This window comes from Talpa europaea (assembly GCF_964194135.1).
Source record: "Talpa europaea genome assembly, chromosome: 8".
NCBI lineage: Eukaryota > Metazoa > Chordata > Mammalia > Eulipotyphla > Talpidae > Talpa > Talpa europaea.
In genome coordinates this window covers 121,256,502-121,278,978 of record NC_140075.1, presented here as the reverse complement: position 1 = coordinate 121,278,978, position 22,477 = coordinate 121,256,502, and the positions used below count along the sequence as shown (strand labels likewise).

General features: G+C 58.8%; 1 protein-coding gene across 5 annotated transcripts; it reads right to left on the bottom strand.

The window, feature by feature from the left end:
* Positions 1-104: 104 nt before the first annotated feature.
* Positions 105-21,554, bottom strand: TRAF3 (TNF receptor associated factor 3; the record flags this gene model as incomplete). Of its 5 annotated transcripts, XM_084239966.1 has the most annotated exons (10): positions 21,264-21,554; positions 19,819-19,870; positions 17,657-17,761; positions 17,015-17,182; positions 12,853-12,933; positions 9,173-9,247; positions 7,697-7,789; positions 4,951-5,091; positions 1,213-1,387; positions 105-676 (listed from the first exon to the last, which is right to left on the bottom strand). In XM_084239966.1, the coding sequence occupies exons 1-10, from the start codon at positions 21,509-21,511 to the stop codon at positions 105-107; spliced, it is 1,710 nt and encodes a 569-aa protein (XP_084096092.1). In that variant the 5' UTR covers positions 21,512-21,554. The 5 variants fall into 5 exon arrangements, with proteins under 5 accessions (XP_084096092.1, XP_084096095.1, XP_084096093.1 ...); XM_084239969.1 differs by lacking the exon at positions 4,951-5,091; XM_084239967.1 differs by lacking the exon at positions 9,173-9,247.
* Between the last annotated feature and the right edge of the window lie 923 nt (positions 21,555-22,477).

Here is a 22,477-nt window from a genome sequence, read left to right as displayed (position 1 = left end):
CTGCCGCTCCTCCGCCCCCCGGGCCTCCCCTGAGCGCGAGGACCCTCGGCGGGGACCGGCTCCGCCCCCGGGAGCTGCCTTCTGCGCGCGCCGCTCCGGGCTCCTCAGGGGTCGGGCAGGTCCGAAGTATCCACTATGACTTTAATAAAGATGGTGTCGTCTTTGATGTAGGTCCCGTTCTCCAGCACGGTCTGGGCCACGAAGACCGGGCAGCCGGAGGCGATGTTCATCTCCCCGGTGGGCTTCTTGAAGCTGCTGCTGTTGGGGTCCGGCTTGAAGGCGTCGCCCAGGTGGCGCCGGGAGGAGCCCTGGTCCATCAGCATGAGCGTCACCTTCTGCTTGAAGGGCCAGGGCAGCAGCGCGTCGTACTCGCCGCGCATGATGACGAAGAAGAGCGACAGGTGCGTGCCCTTGCCCATGCCGTCCCCGTTCAGGTAGACGCGGGCGCACATCTTGTAGCCGAAGTAGCCCGTGTAGAAGGGCTGGCTGTAGAGGGACAGCGTCTTCCCCATGACGGCCTCCTGCTTCCGCCGCTTGTAGTCGCGGATCTTCCAGATGAGCACGCCGTTGTAGCTGGCGGTCTCCAGCACCTGGAAGCGCAGGTCCATGTCGGCCAGGCGGATGTCGTGCACGCTCAGCATCTGGTCGTGCCGGCTCAGCTGGGACTCCAGCAGGCCTGCGCCGGGGAGAGGGGACGCGCGTCAGCGCCGCCGCCCAGGGCGAGCCCAGGGGAGCACGTGGTGCCAGGCGGGGAGCGGGAGGCCAGCGCGGCGCTGCCCGGCCCCTCCGGGCTCAGGTCCTGGGCCGTGCCGGCCACACCTGGGCGCCGGGGCCCCTCGGGGCAGGACCAGGACAGGGCGCGACCCCAGGCTGTCCCGGAGCCTGCTAGGGGCAGGGATGGCCGCCCTTGTGTTCGCAACCTCTGCCTCCAGGCTGAGGCCGCAGTGCCCTGCCCGGGAGAGCAGTGTCTGTCCATCTTGCGTCCCCAGCCCGCTGCCTCCAGCCCCAGGCGACAAAGTGCTCCCGTCCCCGTGAGGGCTCCCCCGCCAACACACTGAGAAGACTCCGAGGCCGGCGGCCCAGGGCCTCCAGGCAGCAGAAGCCCACCGGCTGGCGTGCTGGGTCTCCTGCTTGTCCCGCAGTCCCCGGGGACGTGAGGGCGGGCGGCCGGGAGCAGCCCACCAGCAGGCCCTGCCCGCTGCTCCCGCTCACCTGTGTTCCTGGCGGCCTGCCCCGCAGTCTTGTCCACGCTCTCCAGCTCGGTCACCCGGTTCTGCAGGGACTCCACGCTGCTCTTCATGCTGTCGGCCTCCTCCCAGTTCTGCCGGAAGGGGCGGATCTCCTTGTCCAGCTCTTTCAGCTTCTCCGCCTGGCTGTCTATCACTCGCTTCCAAGCCAAGGGCATCAGAAGGCAAGACACAGTTAGGACGCGGGCAGCGCCGCCCAGGGTGCTCAGGGGGCGCCTGGCTGCGGCCCCGCCCTCCTGGGCAGGTGGGTCCAGACTCGCAGCCCGGCAGGAAGGGGCCTAAGGGGCCCACCTGAGGGGGGTGCCTGGCACTCGGCCGACCACCCGCAGGGCCTCGCCAGGCTTTCGGCCACGCACTGTGGGCAGAGGAGCCCCCAGCCCTGGGGCCCGCCTCCCACCTGGGCCCTGGCCCCCTGCTCTCCGACACAGCGGCCCGACCAAGCGCATCTCCTGGCTCCCTGAGGCGGCTCTGCTCTCTCTGCAAGGCAGGCCAGGCCACTAGGGGCCCTATTTAAGGCCCGCGGGTACCTCAGAGGCACAGGAGCCTGGGTCACCTGTCTTGCCTGGTCTCGGGGCCTCAAGTCCAGGATATTGAGCCACGTACCCTGGTATCCTGAGGGCCTGGCCAAGGGTGCCCTGAACTCCGTCTGGGTCCCAGGAGAGAGCTGTCCGCCCTGGCCCTGCCTGCTGCGTGGGGGTGGCCTCCCCGCCTGCACACGGCCGCGGCCACAGCTGGACCCCTGCCGGCGGATGCAGGGCTGAGCCCGGAGCTACTTCATGCTGCCTGGCCCAGTAATTCAGAGAACGCTTCTCCAGAACGCAAGGCCCTTGGCGCCGTGGCAGAAACTGGGGCGGAGACGCGGCCTGGGGGACTGGCCCTGCCCGCCGGTTACCGCAAGCGGGGCTGGAGGGTTTCCACTCCTGAAGAAGATTTGCATTTTGACAGAGAGCTCTTGAAGGCTGGGGAGTTTGGTCCCCGGTGAAGCTGGGGGTGGTGGGGTGCCCCAGGGCTGCACGGCCCGGGTTGGGGAGCCCCAGAGGCCTGCCCTGTTCACTTTTCCTTTTGGAAGCCTATATTTAAACTCAGCCCCTTTGCTAGCTGTTAGCAGCCAGGAAGAAAGACAGTTGGGTCACTCTCCGGGGGCAAAGCACAGTGTCCTGTCTCTCCTGTCACGAAACCCTGCCACCAGCAAGTGTCCAGGGGTCCTCTCTAAAGTGTGACTCTTTCCACACTGATGACGCTTCATTTTATTTTTGATTTTCATTTAAAAATTTCCCCTCTTGGGCCTCCCTGGTGGCGCAAGGGATTAAGACGCAACCTATGAAGCTGTGCGCAGCCTCTGCAGCACGAGTTCCATCCCCGGACAGGGAGCTACCCACAGGGCGCTGCAGACCTCTCCTGTCTCCCCGCTGCTCCCCTCAGCAGTGTTTTCAGTCCGTCTGCCTGTTCTGTTCCCCACTCTGGCTCTGGTGAACGCTGTCACACCCACCCCCCACACTCCTGCACCTCTGGCCTGTACCCCAGCTCTTGTATGCATAAATAAATCTTAAAAAAAAATAAAGATTTCCCCTCTTAACGTGGAGACCTCATTTTATCTACCAAGGTCCACTATGTAAAAGTCCAGTATCTGCCTCTGTCCTGAGCCTATAGCACGCTCACCTCCTGCGGGGGGTGAGTCCCTTCTCCCTCGGGCATGCAGGTCTTCCCACGGGGGACACACTGAGCTGGGCATGGTGGTGGCTGCCCAAAGTGGACAGAGGGCAGCACTGGCTTGGCACCACTGTCCCCTCCCAGCTCCGGGTGCTCAGGCCATGGGGCCAGGCCCACACGTGCCAGGGCCACAGTGCCAGGCCTGCCCTGCCAGGCCCATGCACCAGCACCACAGTGCACTGAGTTCCCGGGGACATGGGCGTGGCTGACAGCAAGACTGACTTTTTAATGAAGAAAAAGAGGTTCTTCAAAAAGTGAAGTTTGGAGACTGCCCTTTCGGGGTCACCAAGGGCAAACCCCGCCACCACGTCCAGCTGCTGGGGCGCTGTACCCAGTGTCTGGATTTGAGGGTGTCCTGAGAATCAAACAGGAAAGGAGGGGAGCCAGCAGCTGCTGTCCAGCCTCTGTGCGGGGCCACGGCACAGCTGGGGGAGCTGTAGGGTGGGAGGCTCCCTGGAGGTGGTGCTGATGCTGAGGGGAGCTGCTGGAGCGTCTGGGCCACTTGGATTAACTCTTTCCAGGCCTCTAGCAGGTCCCCCACTGAGGGAGACCTCAGGAGGGAGTCAGCTGTGAGGTGCCAAGGCCTGGAGGGCCCAGAGCAAGGCTCCCCACATGCGCCCGGGATGCCCCTCATGTCACCCACCAGATGTCACCAGCCACAGCGACAAAAGATGAGACCACACCTCGCTGCCCCAGACACTGGGCAGCTGGCAGCTCCATGCCAGCCCTCAAGAAGTGGGCGCATCCTCGGGGTGCAGCGCCCAGGACCCAGCTGGAGTGCGGTGGGACCTAGGCCCTGGAGGAGGGACGCGAGTCCTATGGCCCTGTCCCCCGGCTTTCTCACTTAGCCCCGCTGCTGCTCTGCTTAGTCACGGTGGGGTGGTTAAACACTCCCCAAACGTGAGGTGACTCAAGCTTTTCCCGCTGGGCACAGGGGACGTGGAAGAGATGGACACACAGGAGGTCCGGGAGGCTAGAACTGGCCAGTGACCTCGTGGGGCACGTTCTGTGGTTTGTCACACACGCGCCCGCCACTAGTTGGCGCTCCCCGCCGCTACCTTTAACAAGTGGTTTTCTGGCGAACAATCTCCTTGGCCTTGCCCTCTCTTGAGCCCTGGGCCAACACAGGCCAGCTGGCAGTGAGGCCTGCTCCCTGGGTGACATGGGGGCCACGGTGGGTGTGGGGGGTGGTCCCTGGGCATCCTGACCAGCACTTCGGGGGTCTGTAGGAAGCACCTGGAGGCTAACTCTGTGCCAATGAGAGGCATTTGTCCTGGCACAAGCTCATGCTTCTCTGCTCCTTTCCCTGGCACTGGGCAACCACGAAGTTCAATGCAAAGGAAGTGAAGTTTAAGAGTCCCAGGGCAATATGAGGCTCTGTGACAAGCCTCTGACGTCATAACGGGAGGACGGAATCACAGGTGGGGCGACTGCTCGACAGACACCTGCTCTTCCAGGTGACCCAGGACGCACGTGAGGGCCAGCGCTGGAGGCCGGGGGCGCCCGCCGGCATGGTGGGCCCGAGCGGGTGGACGCGTTGGGCGCACGCCGCAGGCTCACACAGCCCAGGGACGGCGGCCCGGGCGCCTCTCCAATGGAGCCTACGGACGCACCCCCCTCACAGCAGCAAAGGTCTCCGTTTGCTTTGGAGGCGCCTCTGGGTCACTCTGGTGAAATGAAGCGGGGTGGTCTCTGTGTCACTAGGAAATTCACAACAAAGTAGTTTGGCTTCGCTTCACTTTAGGAAGTGAAACTTTACACACGACCACTCGAAAACAGGACGAGCTCTCAAGGAATAATAAAAACGGGTCATTCTTAAAACACGGAACTTAAGTCTTACTTCGCCAACAGTGACCCCAAGCCCGGGGGTGCTCGGCGCGGGGGCGCGGGAGGCAGGCCAGGGGGGTCTTCACTCGGCCTCTGCAGAAGACCTGAGCTGCCCCACAGGGTGGGTGCGGGGGCCCCCCCACCCGCCTCAGCCTGCGGCCCTGACCTGTAGGTGAAGTATTTTGGCCTCATTGTTGCGCAGCGTCTCCTTCTGCCTCTCGATCTCGACCTCAAAGCTGCAGATCTGGTTGTGCAGGCTCTGGATGCTCTTATTCTTCTCCGCGCTCTCGTTCTGCAGCAGGGAGACCTGGGAAAGATTCCCCAGTCAGCCAGCGGAAAGCGGCTTTAATACCAACGGCCACGACACCTCGCAGCACTGGCTCCCACGGGACCACGCCAGAGACTCCCTTCACAACCGGCGCGTCCCGGCCGCTGCGCGGGGAGCCCGCAGGCTGGCTCGCAGACTCAGTCTCGGTAACTAGGGAAAACGAGGCCCAGCGCAGCAGCTGACAGAGAAGCAATGGGCGCTTTTTTAAGTTTTTGCTGAAAACAAATCGTTGACCAGAATGGCTTCAGACTCTGGCCGGGAAACACGGGAGAACACGCTCTCACCTCTCACCCCCCAACAGGTGCACACACCCCTGAAAGGGGGCCCGCAGGTCCCACGAGCCCTCACCACCCACGCTGCACCCCATGGCTCCTCGCTGCTCCGTGTCACTTTCAGCAGGGTCAGCTGCAGGCCGCTGACTTCTTTCCCGTCCACCAACGGGCCGCACCCATGCGTGGAAAGCTCTCCCGACAGTAAGAAGCGGGCGACACACGTGCCTCAGTCAGCCTCTGCGGCCAACATGCCACTGTGCAGACAGAACCACTGCCTGGGGACTCAGCCGTCCCCCACAAAGCTCCACAGGTCCGCCTGCAAGTGCTGCCCCGCCCACGGGGGCCGGCTGGGTCAGCATTTCCGATCCCACCTTTGACTTTTTAAAATCTCCAAAAAAAATAGTACCCAAGAGCCAGTTTGCCCTGGCTGGTCTAGCAGCTCCTGGGCGAGGGGTCCGCAGGGCCTGATGCCCCGCCTGGGCAGGGCGCACTGGAGTGTTTTAAGGGCCACCCCAAGCGCAGCAGCAGGCCTCCCCAAGGCCTTCCAGCCTCCTCAAGGCCCCGCAAGAACACCCTTTTCTGCGCTGGTGTGGCTGAGGCATCCCAAGCCCAGATTTCACAAAACAGCTTTGCTTATTTGACCGTGACCGTGACAACTGGCCCTTTCGGAACCTTTCCCATCACAGGTGCCCCAACCATAGTGAGAAACAGGCCCCGCCTCAAGAAGAGGCAGCTCTGTCCAGCCCTGCCCAGTCACTGCCCTTAGCCGAATGAAGGGACAGAAGCCTCTTCTCATGGGCACCCGCAAAGGGGCACAGCTTGGCCACCACTGGGGTGGGCGCACGCTGTGCGTCCAAGAGGCCAACTTTGAGCCGCTCCATGAGGGCAAACACACAGGGCCTGTGGGAGGGGGCCAGGAGCCCTGTGGCTCCTGTGTGCGTGTGGCGGGTGCCCATCCTGGCTCCACAGAGCAGATGGGAGTATGAGGAAAGGCTCAGCCTGGGCGCCTACATGGCTCCAGAACTCTCTATGACCGTCGCATTAGACAGCCAACACCTCAGACCCGCCTAGCAGCGATGGAACCAGCCCAGCTGCAGCAAAGCAACTCACGTTAACGGGAAGGAAGGGCCGTGGAAGCAGACAAAGAACAGTACTGACTGGGAACCAGAGGCCCCAGAGCTACACGACCATCTGAAGAAGGCGGGAGAAGCGCGTCCTTCTCGAAGCAGGGAGAAGCAGATGCAGCGGCTCTGAGCCAGAGCCCCTAGGCCTGATGACCACTGGCCAGACCGCCTCAGGGTGCCTGTACTCCACACCCAGGCCTGATACCGGGCCTCCCTGGCTCTCAGCTCTGGCATCAGCATTTACAGTAAAAACTAGTTGTTTTTGCTAAATTCTAATTAAATCTTGAGATTGACACTTTTAGACTCAACTCCAAGTAAATTTACAGCTTCACCCGCTCACGCTCTCACTGAACAACCTTCAAACCTTCAGGAGCAGATGTGGACCCACTGCAGCCAAGATTGGGCCGGGCACCCAGCAGCTGAGCTCCCAGGACACATCTGCCAAGCGCCACCCTGAGTCTCCTAGGCACAGCCCACAGGTGGACGCCATGCCGCCGCCCACTAGCACCTGAGACCTCCCCCTTCCCTTTGCAAGGCCCCACTGGGCTGAGCGTCACAGAACCAGCTACCCCAGAGAGACATGTCTCTGGGAAGAGGCCTGCACAGGGGTCCACCGGCTGGGGCATGGCCTGTGCCAACGCTTAGGGTCAGCCAAGAAATCAACAGGCCACGACTGACAGGGACAGGGGACCCTCCCACGACCAGCCAAATAAGCTGCTCTTACTGGTCCCAGAAGAGACACGCTGAGCTCTGCCTTGGCGCCTCCCAGACACCAGCTCTTCCCAAAGGAGCCTACACGGGGCCATGCGGACCCTGGCTTCTGCCTCGTGGCCTCAGCTCTGCAGGTGTCGGCCAGAGTGCCGTGGGTGACAGACGTGAGGGAGGACGGCCACGTTCTAATGAGACTTTATTCACAGCAGGACAGGGCTGGGAGGAGAGAAGGGAGGCCTGGAGGGCCAAGAACCCCTGTCCCGGACCAACACAGAGGGGACCACAGGAGAGGACAGCGGAAGGCAGGGCCTTCTGGCAACTGAGCGCGAAGGACAAACAACCCCTTCACGGATCAGCCCGAGCACATCTGGAGAGGACGGACCCTTGGGCGCTCTGTGTCATCCACAGACCCTAGGTCAGGAGAAATTTTCTGGACACGCTAGGACGGGCAGCCCGGTGGGACAGGAGGCGGCCCACCTTCTTCTCCAGGGAGCTGCTCCACTCCTTCAGCAGGTTGACGTGCTGCACGGCAGAGCTGGCCTCATGGGCCTTGATCTGCTGGTTGGTCCCCTGCAAACAAAGACGCAGCATGTCAGGCCAGCTCTGCCCAGGCCAGGGACACACACAGAAGGTACCACGAAGCGTACCGAGGAGCCGCAGGGGCGTGCTCGGCGGCCGCGGGGCAGGGCGCTGGTGAGGAGGCCGGGAGAACGGAGCGTTCAAAGACCAGATGCTCGGTCACTCACAGCCTCTCACCAGGCCGCTCCCCACACCTCACGCATCTCATCTGGTGCCTTCTTACTTCTGCTTCACACTTGTGTATTAAGAAATTAAATTTTAGACCTGTCCTTCTCGTTCTTTATACGTATTTTTCATTAAGAATGACAGAAAATGCTCAGACACTGGCAGTGACAGCCAGCCCCCGGGACGGGAACCCAGTGCACACGCCGTCGAAACAGGCGCTCCCGACTTGTTAGCTATTAGTTTACCAGTGAGGAACAGGGTCGGAGGACACAGTGCTCCTCACTGGTCTGCGCGCACTCAGGAAGCCACATACAGACGTAACGACCTACAGAGTACATCAGATGCAGACCACGCTGGCATCGGCCGGAGCCCTCGCCGTCCTATTGAAGTACTGGAGAAAACAATTGGTTTGAAAGGTTTGTTTGGATGTTGGCAAATTAAGAAGCCAAAGAGTGCTTCCGCATGGTCTCCAAAACATGTACCCTGCACACAGGGCCTCCGTATATATATGCTGGCGCGGCCCTGCACGTGCGGACATATATATACACACACAGAACGGCGCCGCAGGGCGGACGGGGTGCCGCCTCGCCAGGGACTGCAGCCGGCTGGCGCGCAGGCGTCACTTTCTAAGCAGACTGCGCAGGCGCCACCTAGGTCCCCACTTCACAGAAACGTGCTGCTGACACGTACGTCAACAGCAAAGGGCTTCAGCTGTCGGATACTTGTGTGACGCTTGTGTGATGGCTGGAGATAAACATTCAAGGGAGCCCCAGCTCAGACTCACTACCACTCAGGCGTGTTTGGAACCCCCAGACCAGACACAGGTGCCCCACGCATGGGGCGCGCACAGGGTGCTGGCGGCGGCATCCAACCACCCGGCTCAACCTGTGTCTGGCCTGGGGCTCACATTCACTGGCGGCAAAGCGCCCGTCTGCCTAGAACCCATAACGAGCTGGCTTTCGCTGCGGCGCTTCTCCTGAGGTCCTGCCTCCCTCCTCCACACGGGTGCTGCCCGAGGCCTCAGGGCACACGGGAACAGACACTAAGCACCCATACCCGCTGCATGCGGCTTCCATCACCCAGGAGCAGGGTGACTGGCTTCAAGACAAAGACTAAAAGTCCAGAACTTGCATGTTAAAATGTTAATAGAATAACTTTCTATCACGGCAGAATGCCAGCGACTGGGAAGGACAAATGTTGAATACTGACCTGAAAAACGCAGCCATAGCGCTTAAAACTACAGGTGCTGGGGGCATTGACACACTCTGACAAGTGTGCACTCAACTGCAACGGGAAAGAGACGTGAGTTGTGGCACAAACGTTTGCATGAAAATGTTCAAACACATCAAGGGCACAGCGAGGTCTGGGGCGCACTGAGGGGAGGTCTTGTCCACTATGGGGGCACACGCCTGCTTCCTGGCGGCTCTGCAGTAACAGGCCCTGTCACGTGTGTACACACAGAGACACCAGTATACAGAAATACGCTCACTGTAACATTTCTTGGACTGGCAGTTTCTCTAGAACAAACTGTCCAAAATGTAACATGCCACCTGCAGTGCCAGAATGTTTAAAAGAAAAAAAAGTAAACTGAAATGCACATTTAAAGACTATAAACAAAAATTGCATGAAACACAAGAAATAGAAAGCGTTGGGGATGCAACAGGGCCACACAAATGGAACCCACAAAACACAGAAGTCTGTCATCACGGCAAGCCTGCACATGGCCGGTGCTCCCAGGGACTCGGACAGAGCGTGCACCTTCCTGCTTTAGGAAAGACATCCCCCACCCGCCACGGTCATACGTTCATATAGGTTTTTAAAAACCTCTAAGGTCATTCTACGATGTGGACCTAATACTGACCCTCTTAATGATGGAAGAACATAGTGGAGGGGGGAGAGGCCTGTGCAGGCCTCTTGCAAGCAAAAATTCCTTCGTTCAGCTTAAATGCTGGCAGATGAGCAAATAAAAGCCACTTATGAGGTCTCCTTAAGAGAAGAGAATGGAAATGTCTGTTTTTGTAGCGTTATGCATTTGACTAACACCACTGAAGGGACGTTTCCTCCTTTGCTGAATAGTCTCATCAGGGAACTGGAGGAGTAGATCTTCTTTAGAGAAAACCAGCAGAGAGCCAGGAGCACTGGGCCAGGAGCTCATTGAAGGCCGTTGGGCAGGTGGAGCGTTTCTCTTCTGTCTCTGGGACAAAATCCGCCCTACTGGCAGGTAGTATTAGGATTGAGAGGAAAGTGGGTGGCAGGATGGCCACCCACAGTTAAAGAACGAGCTGGTGTGGTGGGGATGGCCCTCTGACTACCACCAGGCCAACTACGTGAGGGCTTCTGAGTCAAGGCAGGGCAAGGGGCTGCAGACCCAGCATCCTAGTGTACTCCCAGCTGGGAGGTAGCCTGCACCTGGAGGTGACTGGCAAAGAAACGCAGCATGGACATGGGCAGGGCACTGAAATCATTCTGGACCAAATTCTTTCATTGTCATCCACACAGTAGTTCCACTGGCCAGCTACTACCACTAACATGACCAGCTACCACAGCCAAAGTGACCAGCTACCACAGCTGATGTGGCCAGTTACCACAGCTAAGATGACCAGCTACCACAGCTAAGGTGAACAGTTACCACAGCTGAGGTGGCCAATTACCACAGCTGAGGTGACCAGCTACCACAGTGAAGATGACCAGCTATCACAGCTAAGGTGACCAGTTACCACTGCTGATGTGACCAGCTACTACAGTTAAGGTGACCAGCTACCACAGCTAAGGTGACCAGTTACCACTGCTGATGTGACCAGCTACTACAGCTAACATAACCAGCTACCATAGCTAAGGTGACCAGCTACTACAGCTAAGGTGACCAGCTACTACAGCTAAGGTGACCAGTTACCACAGCCAAGGTGACCAACTATCACAGCTAAGGTGACCGGTTACCACTGCTGACATGACCAACTACCACAGTGAAGGTGACCAGCAACCACAGTGAAGGTGACCAGCTACCACAGCTAAGGTGACAAGCTACCACAGCTGACGTGACTGGCTACCATGGCTGATGTGACCAGTTACCACTAACATGACCAGTTAACACTGCTGCCATGACCAGCTACCACAGCTAAAGCGACCAGCTACCACTGCTGATGTGACCTGCTACCATAGCTAACGTGACCAGCTACCACAGCTAAGGTGACCAGTTACAACTGCTTATGTGTCCAGCTGCTATAGCTAACATGACCAGTTACCACAGCTAAGGTGACCAGTTACCACAGCTAAGGGACCAGCTGCCACAGCTAAGGGGACCAGTTACCACAGCTGAGGGGACCAATTACCACAGCTAATGTGACCAGTTACCACAGCTGATGTGGCCAGTTACCATAGCTGAGGTAACCAGCTACCACAGCCAAGCTGTCTAGTTACCACTGCTGACATGACCAGTTACCACTGCTGACATTACCGGCCACCACTGCTAAAGTGACCAGTTGCCATTGCTAAGGTGACCAGTTACCACAGTAACATAACCGGTTACCACACTAAGGTCACCAGCTATCACAGCTAAGGTGATTAGCTACCACTGCTGACATGATCAGCTACTACTGCTGACGTGACCAGCTACCACCACTACTGACATGACCAGCTACCATTGCTGACGTGACCTGCTACTACAGCTAACATGACTAGCCACCACAGCTAAGGTGGCCAGTTACCACTGCTGACGTGTCCAGCTACTACAGCTAATGTGACCAGCTACCACAGCTAAGGTGGCCAGTTACCACAGCTGCCATTACCAGCTACCACAGCTGACGTGACCAGCTACCACAGCTAACATGACCAGTTACCACAGCTGAGATGACCAATTACCACAGCTAATGTGACCAGTTACCACAGGTAACGTGACCAGCTGCCACAGCTAAGGTGACCATTACCACTGTTGACATGACCAGTTACCACTGCTGACATAACCAGCTACCACTGCTGAGGTGACCAGTTACCACAACTAAGGTGGCCAGTTATCACTGCTGACATGACCAGCTACCACAGCTAAGGTGACCAGTTACCACTAGCTGATGTGACCAGCTACCACAGCTGATGTTAAAATCAGGGACAGGGTGGGACTGACATTATACCCAGTGGACACGACACATTCAGGGTTACCCTTTTTCCTAAACTGGTTTTAGTTGGTTCCTCTCAGAGCCCAACAGAACTTACAGGAGTTCTGCAGCAGAGGTAGGAAGAACCCACAGGCCAATGGGCTTTCACCAGAAACCCAGGATGCACAAAGGTTTGAAGATTTTTTAAATAAAAATAATGCTGAGGCAAATGAATGCAGCTTCTGTCCCTAATTCAGATGCCTGAGTGGGTAAAATAGGTAAGTGTATGAAAGAGGCAAATTGGTCCCACAGTACAGAGGGACTTTCGAGTTGTGCAAAATCCAGGTGCATTTCCTCAGTTGCCCCTTGAGGCACGTTTGGGGCCTGGAGACCCTGCGCCCACTTCTTCCACAGCAGTGCCCCCAGGCAGCAGGCTTGGCCACATGGATCTGGAGCATCTGAGTTAAGTGAATTTTCGGTGATCTGAGAGTCCCTGCTACCTCACAGACATTAGAACAGCTTTTCAAAGAAAACCTGAAAAGCCAGCACAGCAAGCTTGTGCTTTCCTCCTCTCTCCCCCTCTCTCCCCCGCTCTCCAGCGTCCTGCTGTGAACACAGACGCTCTAACTGCCTGCTCTGGAATTTCAGAAGAGGCATGAGGTCCCTCCTGTTTCCCTACCACGGCTCACTACTCACTACGGTACCTGCGAACACCCCGGGTTTCAGCTGCTAGCGAGGAGGAGTCTGAGGCACGCTGTCCCGAAGGCCCCCAACCTCCCGGAGGCCTGGCCAGCCCCTTACCTCGCGCCTCAGGAGCGTCTGGACGCTGCACTTGTGAGGGCAGGACACCACCACGCAGGGACACTCGGTGTCCTCATGTTTCTGGAGGAGAGAAAGAAGCAGCTGTCAGCATTGCAGACACAGCCTGTCCTCCTTCAGACCCACCCCCTCCCAGGCCCGCGTGGCCCAGGCAGCGCTTTGTCACGCTGGGCAGGACCCCCAGTGGGAGTGCCACAGACACCTCAGGCCAACAGTGCAAACCTGGCCAGTCAGGCAGCTGGCGGGCACAGCGCCTGGAGGTGGTGCGCCCACAGCAGGGCCCTCGGAGCAGAACCCCCTGCCCCGCCTGCCCCTCCAAGCAGGGATGAGGGGTTGGGATACACGCTGTGTCCAGAATTTACTGGTTGAAGAAAGACAGTCTGGAGGCTGGAAATGATGTTTCTGAAGAGGCCGAGAAGGCCCACTGGGCATCTGTCAGTGACCACAGAGAAAGAGGCCGGGTGCAGTGGGTTGGCCACCGGGCAGCAGCCACAGGAAGACAGGAAGGGGCCAATGGGGCCTTCTCTGGAATGGCTGGATGGCTTGGCCCCAGCATGGGACTTTCGGTCTCCAGAACATCCCTCTCTGCCATTTGAAGCCAACTCTGTGCAGCTTTGTTGCTGGCGGCAGAGGCAGGCAATACACCCACTAACCAGGGCTCACTAGTGACGCACAGGGGCTATGCGAGCCAAGACTCGCCTGTGCACATGGTGAAGGGTCACTGACACGCGCACAAGAGCAGACATAACGCTGTGGCAGGTACACTGAGGTGCTGCCCTCCCCTCCCCACCTGGAGCAGCCCCTGACTCACTTCGTCGTCCCCCAGGAAGTAGCTTCTAAAGCCAGATGCTTGGAACCAGCGTTTCTACTTCCTTTGCTGGAAAATACTTTGTCACACGCATGTGTGTGCTGGACAAAACACTGTTTAACCGCTCTGGAGTTCTATCAAGATGGAGCCCACCATGCACGGCCCCCGCCCCCTGGCCACTCGCTCCCACAAGAGGTGGCCCCTCCAGCTGATGGATGTCCAGCTGCTTCCAGGCCTCCACGCTGTTCACGCCTGGCCCTAGGCCCGCTGTGGACTCCTAGTGCATCACGCATCCGGGGAGGAAGTGCCAGTTGGCCGGCGTGTAGATGTTCACCCCAATGACATATGGCCAAGCTGTTTTCTGCAGCCGCCGCGCTCGCTCCCGTTACAGTGTGTGCAGTTTTGCCACAAAACGCGACCTTCATGCAGCAGAGGCCGCTGCCAGACCCCGAGTGCACAAAGGGAAAGGAAAACGCATCTCAACTTCCCTTTGCCACTTCACCCACAGACAGCAGAGCTGGGCCTTGTCTGACCCAGCAGAGCAAGCAGCCGCCAACAACAGAGCTGAGCCCCAGGCCACAGGAGGCTGAGGAGGCAGAGCGGCCCCAGCTGGAGCGCCAAACTCAGCACCCGGAGGAAGGCCTCTCCACACACGGGCGCTGCCCGGGAGCAGCCGCGAGCATCGCAAGTCCACATTTCTTTGCCACTAACCTACTTTCCAGCCAATAAAAGTTACCACCTTTGCTCCCGCTCCCACTCCCCAAACCCGGCACGCCCCTCCCCAGACGCAGAGGGAGGCAGACCCTGGTATTTGCTTCCTCCTACCTCCTTGCTTGTCACCTGCGATGACCTTTCTCTGCTCCACAGGCACCTCAGCTCTGCTCTGAGCATAAGAGAGACCCACGACTAACAGCAACGGCTCTGGTTTTCACAACTTAACAGCACTGTGCAAAGAAACTAATATTCGATAATGTCTAGACTAAATGCAAAAGGGTTTTTCCCCCAACACTGTAAATCGTGCCCGTTTGTAGATCAAAACAACTGAGACCAGCTGATGTGCCACCACATGGTCTCACCATAGAGCCCTCGGAGGGACTGCGGGGGCTGCCCAGAGGCCTGCCACCTCATCAGCCCCAACACCCCAGAGGGCGCGGAAGATGCGGGACCCTCAGGGCCTCGGCATGGTCTTAAAAATAAAATGAAGGCCTAACAAGGTGACACTGATGTGCCAGAGCTGGAAGGTCAGACAGCATTGCTGAAGGCCTGCGAGAAGCGAGTGGGCCACCGTTGGCTCGTCCAAGGGCCGGGCCCCACCTCACAAAGGCCCCAGGAAGCAACCCGCTCCCGGAGAGACGTGGCACAGCGGGATGTGTAGGGGCTTTTATTTGCCCGGGCTGGCCCCAAACTTGCCAGCTCCACCTCCTGACACTGCACCTGCTGGGTCCTCTCTCCCGTTTGCACCAAATTTAGAACTGAGCCCAAACCAAGGGAGCCTCCTTGCACACCTCCCTCTAGACTGGGGTGGCCAGCCCCTCCTCTGAGTTGCCCACCCCTCCTCGTGCCAGGTGCTAGTCCCCCTTGGCAGCGCTTACTTGTGCACCGGGCTGCCTCCCTCCCAGAGGCCAACTGAAGGTGCTGTGCTGTTTTTCGGAACCCTCTCCTCCCAGCCTCCCAGTCTGATCGGCGTCGGCTGCATTGAGTACGCAGTATCTACAATTCTTTCTCAAGTGAAAATTAATTCTTGGCTCCTCCGATGCAAATAAAGGACCCCAATTTTTGCAAAAGCAGAGCGTGCCCTGGACAGCAGCCTAGAAACAGGTGTGCGGTCAGGAGCACGGCGCTCCAGGCCAGAGTCTCCCTCCTCGAATTTAATTCAATCACAGCAAATACTACTGCTACTTGCCAGCGGGGAGGACACAACTCTTAACTGGGAGCTTCTAGAATCAAACAGGAAAGAGACTCCACCCGGAGGAAGTAGTCCAAGGGAACATGAGGACAGAGACCAGAAAGGACAGTGCAGCTCGTTGCGAATCCAGAGACAAAACCTTGCCACCATTTTGGTGTCCAGCCCTGTGGCCCCCAACCCATCCTCCCAAGAGGCCCCTCCTGCTGGATGACTCCTCCATGAGCCTCCATGTCCTCTCCACTCACTCTGGTCTCCCAGCAGCAAGGATCCGCCGCTCGTCTGCTCCCTCCCCCCCACCCCAGGTAGACTCATGCCTTCAACTCCGCATCTAAGCCATCACTGACCCCACCTGGCTCTACTCCCTCCCTCTGCTACTCTGCCTGTCCAGGCCAAGCTGGGCCTCACCCCTGCTTTCCCTCCTGCCCGCCTGCCAGAGCAGGGCACCTAAGGTGTAACTCCCAAGGCAGCCCCTTGCTCAAGGCTGCCAGTACCAGCCCCCGTCCTCTAGTTAGCCTCCCATGGCCTTCACACCTGGCCTCTGCTCCCAGTTCTCCCAGGCCTGAAATCCACTGCCAAGTTGGCTCCATCCTTGCTTCCCCTCAGCCCACCCATCTTGGGCCCCTTCCACCTATTGCCTCAATGAACACAGCCCTGGTCCCTAGACGCCGGACTATTTTTCTTCACAGTATTAATCATGACCCCGTCTACTAGATGGCAAGCTTCTCCGCTCCTCCAGATCTAGAACAGTGCCCTGCACACAGTAGGTGCACAGCACACACCAGGCACTCGGGCTGTTCATCAACGTACAAGCTTCTGCGGGTGCCGTGGCACCGATGGTTTTAAGCCTGTCTACCATCCTCAACGTCCATCTCTTTAATTCACACGAGAGCGATCCCACCCCAGAGTGCCCCACGCAGCCCGAGCCAGGGCAGCGAGGCACAGCAGGCCTCCCGCCCCTCCACAGCGGCACACGCCCGTGGCAGCGCAGTGCAGCCCAGCCCAGCCCAGCCCAGCACGGCTGCGGCAACATGAACGGGCTGACAGGAGTGAGGCTATTCCCTGGGACGAGAGAAAAATTCTGCTTGTTAAGTGATTTGTTTTCACTTTTCTCAATACCCGAAATGGCAGTCAACTAAGGCAAAGGAAAACGCTAGTTACATAAATCAAAACAGGCAAAACAAATAAAGCTTAGCTCTGAGATAAAGTGAGATGAAAATTGCTATTCACGTCTGTCTTCTCTTTATTCATACGGACCAGTCACGGAGACGCTACTCTGCGGGCGCTGCCCACCCGGGGGTACTGCCCACAAAGGGATACTGCCCACCCAGGGGTGCTGCCCACCGAAGGACGCTGCCTGCCCAGGGGTACTGCCCCAACCTGGGGCGCTGCCCATCAAGGGTACTGCCTGGCAGGGGTGGCCGCGTCCGCACCTGCAGCGTGACCATGGGGACCTGGCTTTTGCAGTGCGTGCACGTGGCCTCTCGGTACTTGCAGGCCTTGTCCACGTGGTCGCGCAGGTCTCTCCGCAGCACCCTCTCCTTGCAGTCGGCACGGACACATGGAAGCTCTTCAAACTGGCAGTCATTCTTTAAATGCACCTGAAAGAGAAACAACTGCAAGTTCTTAACTGGCCAAAAAGCCAACCTGAAATGCCAGCATCACCTGGGGGCCTGCGTTTCACAGAGGACAGTGCCCACATGCCCAGAGAGGCCGAGCTTTGTCCTGCTTAGTGACCAGATAGCACCACTTTTCAGGAGTGAGGCTCTCCACCCCCGGGGTAGGCAAGTGGCCACCTGCCCAGGACTCTGCTCTATGCCAATTCAGATACCCGGGTAGGGTGATGCATAGTGCTGATCTAAAAGGCATAAGAAGTTCTATGTGATGTCATCATTTGGGAAAAAAAAAGTTTTTAATGGGCCTTCCAAATTGAAAATCAACTGAGAATTCTTTCTATTCTTAATGGGGGGGAGAGAGGGGGTTGAGGTGCTTAACCCCTATTCTGCCCACTGCGGACTGTGATCACGGTCCTCGCCTGCGGCTGCCCGGCCACTGCCAGCGCCTCGGGGACATACCAGCAGTTGTCCCAGCGTGAGCTGCTCTGCGCAGCCTCGACTCTCGTTCCTGCAAAATATCTGAAGTGCCAGAATCTCTCTCTTGCAGCAATTATCTTTAAACACCTGAAATTGAAAGGAAGTTATTTTAGATGATTAATGTTTCTTAATCTCCACATGCTGCTGCCATAGACAAGGCAAGGCCGCTTTTAAGAAACCACGAGAGTGTCTCTTAAGTGGACCCTGGAAGCACGAAGGGCCGTGATGGCATCCAAAAGACAGTGAAGGAGCTGGCCCACCAGCAGACGCCATCAGACCGCAGACCCTGAGCTGCCGTCTTTTATTAAAACAAGTTCACACCGAGGAACCTGAGTTCCACCTGGGGGCACCTGAGCATTCTGGGCCAACCTGGACAGACACTCAGGACAAGGGCACCCCAGGGCCGTGCTCACACCTGGACCTCGGGCCTTCAGAAGCGGCACCGCAGAGAGGCTGGGAGGGACACCCTGCAAGAGCGCACTTTCCCGACGGGTCCAAAACATTTATTTTGGCCCCTCCTTTAAGGTTCTGTCACTTCATAAGTCATTTCTCATCACAAAGGAGACATGACTTTGCCATTAAACAAAAACAGAAAACCAAACACAACCTTTGCTAGACATATGATGCCGAGACTGGTGTTAATCCAGTGACAGAAGTGTTCCCTTTGGAAACGAAAGCTGTGCCTTTCTCTGATTCTCTCCCCCAGAAAACAAGTGTGCTGACTCCTCTAACAACACACCGCGGCACCTTCGTCCTCGGCTACTTCTAAGAAACGCCCACGTGCTGACTCTGCCACAGCGATGATCAGCTGGGCCTGACACGCCCTCGGCCGGCAAGGACAGAGACTCGACACCATTAAGAGTTAGAAATAGGGCCTCCCCGGTGGCACAGCGGTTGAGCGCTGGGTTGCGAAGCTCCCCGCGGCCTCTGCGGCGCCGGTTCAATCCCCGGCTGCTCCCCGGCCACCGGAGGAGGGTCCCGCATGGCGCGCAGACCTCTCCTGCCGCCCGCTGCTCCCCTCAGCAGTGTACCTCGGTCCTTCTGCCTGCTCTGCTCCCCGCTCTGGCTCTGGTGAATTCTCTCACCCTCCCACGCTTCTGACTGTACCCAGTGCTTGTATAAACAAACAAACAAATAAATAAATAAATAATATGTGCCTCTTTAAAAAAAAAAAAAAAGAGTTAGAAATAAACTAACTGGAAGTCAAATCTAATCTTTTATGAACAAAACTTTTCCAAAATGTGGCAACTTGAGGTACTGGAGCCGACAGGACAGGCTCTTACCCATCAAGAAACAAGCCCTTGATGCACCATGAGGCTGCTGACGCCTTTGGAGTTTCACTTTGTGAACAAACCACAGAACCGAGGACGCGAGGCCTGGCCGGGGACGCCTGCCTGCCGTCCCGCCGCCGGGTCGGCCTCACTCAGCAACGCACAGAGTCGCTCTCCTTCCGCGACCAATGCTGCTGAAGAGAAGGTCGCTGCACTGGCCTGAGCACCTGGCGGGGTATGGCCCCTGCGCCGAGGAGCAGGTGTCCACATTGACAGCCTCAGCCGCTGGGACAGGGGAACCATGCTGTTGCCAGCCACAGTCCTCAGGCAGCCAAGGAAGAGGCGCTCCAGGGACACCGGCGGCTCTGTCTCAGGACCCTGATAGGGCCATGTCTTGGCGACCCAGGGGCCCCCTCAGTCACCTGGGCAACATGCCAACCTGCTGAGGGCTTTAGACATGCAACCCCACAGCAGAATCTGACTGTACAAGGTAGTGACCCATAGCTGAACAACTGTGAGGGTCCCGAGCCCAAGCACCAGCCACCCAGATTCTTACTGACACTCTAAGCGCCTGAAGGATGAGCTGCCTCTGACTGGAAGCATGCCTGGTAGTTGCAGTGGAGGCGGAGATGCCGCTGAGGCCCCAGCGGGGCAGGCTCGGGGGACCAGGTGGCTCCTGCACCAGGTGCAGGGACACACAGCCGTGCCCTCAGCCTCTAGCACAGTCAAGGGGAACAGAAGCACCTGAGGCCACTGAGCTGCTGGCTGGGCTGCCTGTTCTGGGGTGCACAGGCCCTACCCCCAACCCCAGCACTGGGCTCACTCACACCCCACAAGGGACCCCACAACACCAAGCCCCAGAAGCCGAACTACCTTGTCTTTAACGATGCATTCTTGACATGCTGAGCACTTGGGGCTGGAGGAGCTGAGGGAAAGAAAAGGAACAGGTTAGTCTTGGAACCCCCTCCAGCCGGGCCAGAGGACACGCTGGCTGGGCCCTGGCTATATGTGACCCCACAGGGACCCCTGGAATGCGGAGCCACAGGAAAAAAGGCTCAGTCACTTTGGTGGCAATTTCTCATGAGGAAGTTTGCAGCAGAACAGCTGAGTTTCATTCCACTTGGAAAGCCCCTTTCAGTTAAAAGTGAAATTTTATTTCAGAAACCAAAAGGGTCTGTGGAGGGCTCCTCTGTGGGTGTCCACAGTGGGGAGGAGCGGCCTTAAAGCGTGGTCTCACCGCAGGAGAACAGGCAGCGCTTTCCCCATGGCCACTCTGCCCCAGGCAGTGAGAGGCAGCTCCAGGGCAGCGCAGGGCATATGCAGACACCACGACCGGCCTCCTGGGCCAGGCCCGTGCCCAGGCTCCTCCTGGGCCAGGCCCGTGCCCAGGCTCCTTACGCAAGCCCTGCTCCCGGTGCCCCTCAGTAGACGGGTCCTCGCCCATTCCGGCAACCACCCCAGGAGATGAAAAACAGAAAGGAAGCAGGAGCCTCCTACTTGAACAGCCCTGGGCTGGACCCCTCGGCCAGGTGTGAGGAGGAGCGTGGCCCCACAGCCAGGGCATCGCAGCAGGACAGCTAAGGACTGACGGGAGGAAGTGGACGCATTTTAAAATAAAAGCTCTCATGCAGACTAACAGACATGGAGCCTGTGCTAGACTATTCTCATCACGAGTATCTGCCCCAGTCTTAGGTCCCAGGGCTGAGCAACATCTGGGAGGGATTCGATACCTGGAATCCCACGGCAGGAGAATGGGGAGCAGAAGAGGGGCAGAAACCAGGGGAGTTCGGAACGACCTTGGGACCCCTGTCCTTGCCCAGGTCCCTGTGACCAGCAGCCCCTGCCCCAGGTCCAGGCCCCACGAGCAGGGAGCTGCGGCTCCACGTCCACACCACCGCCACCAAGCTCGACTCAGGGTTGCCTGCCCACAGGCGGGGGTTGAACTAGGCCAGGACCGGTAGGCAGGACCACGGTGCCCATGGTGGCCTGCCCGGCCGATTCCCTGCCTGCCTCTAAAACGGCACCGACACCCGCTGGCGAGGCCCCCAGGGCGGATGCGTGTCCACTGACTGGCTGCCCACCCAGGTCAGGGTGTGTCCGGCCGTCCTGTGCATCACAGGGGCCACGGCCTGTGAGGGTGCAGCTCCGCCTCCAAGCCGGCAGAAAGAGACAAAGACATGGCACCCTGGGACGGAGGGCGCCACGGACCGCGGGCAGGCCAGGGCGGAGGCCTCTGCACACGGGTGGGGCCCACCTGCTCTCCCCAGCGGATGTGGGCTTTGGGCTCCCGCAGCGCTCCCCTCCCCCAGGGGCGCTACCTCAGCAGGGCGGCCATGCAGGTCTCGCAGAAGCGGTGTCCGCACTCGGTCTGCCTGGGGCTGCACAGCACCAGGCGGCACTTCTCGCACTTGTACTTGTCCTCCACCGTCTTCACGAACCTCTCTTTGTAGCCTCCCTGCTCCGGGACGAGCACGGCCGCGCTGGCCGCACCCCGGTCGGGGCGCAGCTGCAGCGGGGGGTTGGCCTGCAGGGTGCCAGCGGGGTCCATCTTTTTACTCGACTCCATCGTGAAGAGACGCTGTCGGGGAGAGTAACAGGGAGTGAAGCAGGAGCTGCCTGACCTGGCGACACGCCCCCGTGGGAGGGAGCGGCCGGCTCGGCTGGTGACCCCCAGGCCCAGCCCGCACCCGGCTCAGGCCTGGCTCCCACTGGTGGGGGTGCGGCTCTCAAGACTGAGCAGCAGAGCTCGCCCGCCCGGGGGGAAGCACCAGGGCCTTTCTCCACGAATCTCAGCCCCACTGCCCAGGGAACCTCGAGGGCCCAGCAGGCGGCAGCCACATGGAAGCGTTCCCGCTGAGGCAGGCTCACACCACGGTCCCGCAATGCTGTCTGGTGGTGTTTGCGGGGCTGGCCCCACACACCCGCCGTGCCCCCCCAGCATGCCTCTTCCAGGCCTGATGACACTGGTACTCATGCCCCACGGTGCCCGGGGCCACCTCACCCCAGCACCCCGCCACACCGCACATAGCAGAGCCTCACGCCTCACGCCCCACAGCTAAATTTTGGGGTCTGTTGGTGCTGGGACGGAGCTAGTGGTGGGGACACAAGCACAGAGGGCCAGTCCCCCCAAGTTCCCATCCATGTAAGCAGCTCAAGGGCAGAGCTAGGCAGTTCTGCAGTGCCCAGGGCCCCAGAGAGGTGGCTTCTTCCAGAGCTCACCGGGCCCCGCAGAATAAGGGTGCTCTTGCTCAGCCTTTCTGCTTGCTGAGCAAGAGGTCTGCTCCTGGGGCCTCCCTGGGGGCACAGGGGTTAAGTCTCAGCTTTATCAAGCTATTGGCAGTCACTGTGGCCTGAGTGTGACCCCCTGCCAGGGAGCTGACCCACAGGCGCAGCGGACCTCTCGTCTCCCTGCTGCTTCCCTCAGCAGTGGGTTTCAGTGGATCTGCCTGTTCTGCTCCCCACTCTGTCTCTGGGGAGTCCTCTCACCCCCGCACCTCTGGCCTGTACCCCAGCTCTTATATGCATAAATTAA